This window comes from Microtus ochrogaster, chromosome 5 (genome assembly GCF_000317375.1).
Source record: "Microtus ochrogaster isolate Prairie Vole_2 chromosome 5, MicOch1.0, whole genome shotgun sequence".
Taxonomy (NCBI): domain Eukaryota; kingdom Metazoa; phylum Chordata; class Mammalia; order Rodentia; family Cricetidae; genus Microtus; species Microtus ochrogaster.
The window spans coordinates 83,826,338-83,831,375 of NC_022012.1; the positions used below are offsets into that span (position 1 = coordinate 83,826,338).

The window sequence follows — 5,038 nt, forward strand, 5'->3', positions numbered from 1 at the left end:
TCAGGATGGATGGACTGTCCGTCACGTGTCCACCCCCATCTTCAGGATGGATGGATGGACTGTCCCAGTCACGTGTCTGCCCCCTCCTCAGGATGGATGGACTGACCAAGTCACATGTCCACCCCCATCCTCAGGATGGATGGACTGTTCCAGTCATGTGTTAACCCAGGTGTCCAGCCCCGCTCCCATGGAGTCAAAATCTACTTATAGAATGGAGCCTCTCAAGGCAAGGAAAGTCTGGAAAACCATTGTCTTCAACAATGTGGCATATAGTGCAGCCTATAGTAGGCATGAACAAGCGTTGACCAAAGCTGCAATTCCCAAAAGTGCCACTTGGGGAGGCAGTGAGTTTGTTGAATTTACTTTCATAGTAGGCATGAAGAGTGATGTACAGGAATAAGTGTGGCCCAAACACAGCTGTATCACTGCATAGTTCCACCCCATCATGGATGATGGCCTGTGGATTATGGAGCCATCTCTGCTGTCAGCATCCATTTTTCATATACTCCAGCACCTTCCAAGATCACTCATAGTCAAGGGAAAGAAGGGAATAATGGCTGGACTATCAACTGTGGCTCCTTTCCCTGCTAGGAGGTATCAGTAGCTGCCACCATTACAGACCTAGCTCCATGGCTTCCCCTGACTCCACCTCCTTTCTCCCAGCATTCAGTTTAGTTTTCCCCGCCTAGCTCTGTTCTACACTATCAGGCCAGTCTAGTTTCTTTATTAACCAGTGGTATTCACAGCATACAGAGGAGAATCCCACATCACCTACCAGTTAGGTTTGGAGGGGAGAGAGAAGTGGGTAGGTTTGAGAGTGAAGCTAAATTGAGTGTCCCTCAAGGGAGCCACAGATGGATGAGCATGGCCCGGTGGAGGGTTGAAGCAAGTCTTCAAGTTCTACCAGACAAAGGAGGTCTCTTTATTTAAAGGTTTCTGAGAGAGGTGGGGGGTAGTAGTGGCTCCGGACCCTATGGAAGCAGGCTTAGTTAATATGTAAGCTATGCTATGTGCCTACATTCCTGTTGCCTCTGATTCCCAGGCAGGGGAGAAGGGGCTAGGCTCTCTTAGTGAGGACAGAGGGTTGCAGCTGCTGGGAGTCTCTTTATAGCAGCTGGATGTGGACTGTCAATCATCCCCAGGAGATTGCAGTGGGGCAGGACCAGATCTGTGAGGCTTTTCCCTTGTAGCCCCTGGGGGGGGTAAGGGGTGTTGGGGATAAAGAGGTAGGGTGGGAGTTGGGTGGGAGGTGGGAGGGTATGGGCATGGGTGTGGGGTGGGAGGTGGGTGGTATGGGTATGAGGGTGTGGGTGTGGGCTGGGAGGTGGGGGATAAGGGAGTAGAGGTGGGGTAGGAGGTGGGGTCTGACTTCCAACAGAGTTCCCATCTCTCTAGGCTCAGCATGGACTTGAGTGGAAAGTGAAATTCAGTTGAGTTAGTGTTAACGGCTGCTTAGGTTTCTTTGCATGGTTTTCAGTTTTGTCAGTAAGCAGAAATATTTATCAGCTTAGGAAAAGGGAACATGTTTTATTTAAAACTTGGTTAGTTTGATATAAAAATTTAAAGTGTGTAGATGTGGTGCCCGCTCTGTTTCCTTGACCTGGGTGGTGTATGGGTGTCAGGAGTGGGCCTGGAAAAAGCAAACAACTGTCTGCTACAGCTGTGCTATCTAGCCCTGCTCACCCTTGGCTAATTCTAAATGAATTATTCCAGGGCCAATAAAGTAAGGTTTCATTTATTCAACACCATTGGCCGGATCTCTCTTCCCCTGTTCTTTCCTTCCCATTTCCTCTTCCCTTCCCTTTCCTCTTTCTTTCCTCCCCTTTTGTCTGCACCTTTTTGTAACACCCGATTTCGGTGTTACACCCTCGGTACAGTTCGCGCGCCACTGTACCGAACGAGTCGGGCAAGGGCCTGGAGATTGAAAAGAACACACAGAGAGACCAGGGTCATTCGCAAGGAGATCAACCGAATGCCGTTTATTCAGCCTTGGGGAAGCCCTTAAGTACCTACTGCAGCACAAGGACCCCCACTCAGGCAGGTGGGGAAATTACCATATCTCAAATAGAATGAATGCCCTGCGGCTAATCACCAGGCGGGGCAGGAGAAAAATAGGAACTTAACCAGGTGGGACAAGGGGAAAACAGGAACCAACAGAATGCTAGTCATCTGACTAGAAACTGAATGTGTCCCAGGAATAAGGGTTAAATGCTTGGTCATGCTGACCAGAAATTGTCCTCAAGAAGCACTCCAGGAATAAGGGAGGCCAGGGCCCTACACCTTTTATCCTTTCTTCCCCTCCCTGCCCCTCCCTTTCCCTCCCCGCCCCTCCCCTCCTCTCCCCTCCCCTTCCCTTTTCTCCTTCTTTTCCTCCTCTTTCCTCCCCTGGCTCTTATTCCCTTCCCCTTTCTCTTTTTCCTGTTCTTTACTTCATTTCTTTTCTTTTTCTTTTCTTTAAATTATGTTTTATCAGACAGGACCTCACTCTGCAGCCCAGACTATCTGGGCACTCACTATGTAGCTCGCCAGGGCTAGCTCAGACTCAAGTACTCCATCCTTCTACTTTAGCTTTAACTTCATCTCTAGTGCTCTGGGTTATGAGTGGTTGGAACATGTCTGGGATGTTTCCAATTCCTGTACTTCTATTCCAAACAAGGAAAGCTTGCTAGCATTCCCATGGTGCTGACGTGGAAGTGTGGTCTTCCACTTCATGGCTTGGAAGGAAAGAATACCATAAAGCCACCTGTATCTATCACTCTTTCCCCAATTTCTCTGCTTTCCACAGCTGCCAAAGATCTGGTGAGACATTTGCTGGTGGTGGACCCCAAGAAGCGGTACACAGCCCACCAGGTCCTTCAGCATCCCTGGATTGAGATGGCTGGACACAGCACAGTGAACCCACAGAAGGGCGAGTCTCCCAGCAGCGAGGGTCGCTTCCAGAGCCAACACAGGAAGGTTGCAGGGCAGGTGCCATAGTCCTGTCTGGGGCACCTAGCCAACCTTCTCTCCTTGATGGCACAGAAGAGGGTGGGCGTCTACAAGAAGACCATGCAAGCTCCCTCTCCAAGGACTAGAGAAAGAGAAGAGACACCTGGCATATTTTAAAGAGTGGTTTAAAAGCGAGTCCCACTGTTAATTGCTCTATGATATTTTTAGATTTGTATATCTAAAATCTTTAATACTTTTTGGGTAAGAATTGCCATGAATGAAGAATTTTGATAATAACAATGAGTCCTGTTTTCTCCTTGTGGTCAAGTTCATAGCGGGCTACATGAGTGTGCTTTCCATTGTGAGAGCTCTCCCCATATGACGAATGGGGCGAATCCTGGCTTTTCTGCTTCAATAAAGCGTACTCTGAGGAATAGAGAAAGAACTGCCCTGTTAGGTGGTGGTGGTGGTGGTGGTGGGGAGAGAGCTGGGGAATAGAGTCAACACAGCTGTGTTTTAACCTTTGACAGTTGTGGGAAAATCTTGTTTTCGTCTCGGAACAGCAGAGACCAGTCAGTAAGTGTGGTTCTATGAGCTGAAATTCCATGAAAAAAAAAAAAAAACAGCACTTTTTTGGGAAGCATCTGCAGGCTGATTGGTTAGAATTTCATGATTATGGAGAATTGGAATGTACAGACTGAGAGCCAAAAATTATCTTGGGTTATCTTTGTTCCCCTTAATAGTTATGTGTCACCAAATTGTATATCTGACCTAACAGATAAGGCTGTTAGAACGTACTAACTCAGCCGACTGCGAGCTTCTAACCCCCAAACTAAGATGGAACAGCATTCAGAGCCGACCAAAAAGATATCCCTGCCTTGCCATCAGCCACCTACTTAATTCTGTCACCAGTATATTTGGTAAATTTATTGGTTTGTGACTTTGTTTTATTTGGTGATAATAATAATAAAAAATCATGTAACAATTTCCAGGATGGTTTATCATTTAGGGCAACATGAATGTGTGTTGCCAGGCCGTGATCACTCATGTTTGGCTCAGAATAAATAATTTCTTATTCTTTTTGGAGCAAGAGCTGTATGTTTTTCTTGTTGACAATTCCCACCCTGCTCTTGTTCCTCCCTTTTGCTCTTGTTGCATTCCTTTCACTGAGGAGCTGAAGCATTGATTACCCTCTAGGGATGGAGAGGAGGAGGAACTGGGGGAGGAGAAACCAGGAATTACTACCCCATTACCAGAGAGGCACAGGCTGGCCCTGAAGGCCTTGTGATAGTTCTAGAACCCATGTTTCCTGCATCATGAAGATGACCAGGCTGTGGTCTGTGACGTGGGTAATTGCAGGTAGAGGTAATGGGCCTCACCTCAGTCACACACAGCAGGTAGTGTGTGTTCCCGTGTGTGCTGGTGCACAAGTATGTGGGGGCCGAGGGCACCCTTAGGTGCTGTTTCTCATCCATCCTGTGTTTTGAGACACTGGCCCAGAAATCACCAAAGAGGGTAGGCCGGCTAGTCAGTGAGCCCCAGGCAGTGAGATCACAACACTCCATCTCCCGGCTTTCACACAGGCATTGAGGTTAGGATCTCAGGCTTGCAAGGTAAGGGCCTTACAGACTGAGTCATCATCTCAGGTTACCTGCTGGACTACACTGAACCCTATGGTGACAGAGGCGTGGTCAAAAGACTTGAAAAATCACAACAGAAGAGACTTTGGCACACAGCACAGATGTATCGTCTCTGCACCCCTGTGGGGCTCAGCTCTTCCCAGCTGTGGTCCCTGGCTGGTCCTTACTTTTGTACTCTTTCAGAAAAGAAGCAAAAACTTTTTTTTTTTGAGACAGGGTTTCTCTGTAGCTTTGGAGCCTGTCTTGGAACTCCCTCTGTAGACCAGGCTGGCCTTAATCTCAAAGAGATCCACCTGTCTCTGCCTTCCAAGTGCTGGGATTAAAGGCGTGCACATTACCACCACCCAGCTCTTTTCCCCCATATTCTTTTTCATGTAGAGGGTTTTATTGGGGGGGGGGAATGCAGGAAGAAAAGGGAGAGAGAAGGGGAGCGCAGAGTGGCCTTGTGGGAAGAGAGAGAGAGAGAGAGA

General features: G+C 48.0%; 1 protein-coding gene across 1 annotated transcript in view; it reads left to right on the forward strand.

Moving 5' to 3' along the window:
- Window positions 1–3,401, forward strand: part of Dclk3 (doublecortin like kinase 3) — a 47,699-nt gene extending 44,298 nt beyond the window's left edge. The window contains exon 5 of the mRNA XM_005348016.2: window positions 2,786–3,401. Within this exon, the coding sequence (XP_005348073.1) occupies window positions 2,786–2,976 (191 nt within the window). The 3' untranslated portion in view covers window positions 2,977–3,401. The remainder of the gene's footprint in view (window positions 1–2,785) is intronic.
- Window positions 3,402–5,038: the final 1,637 nt, after the last annotated feature.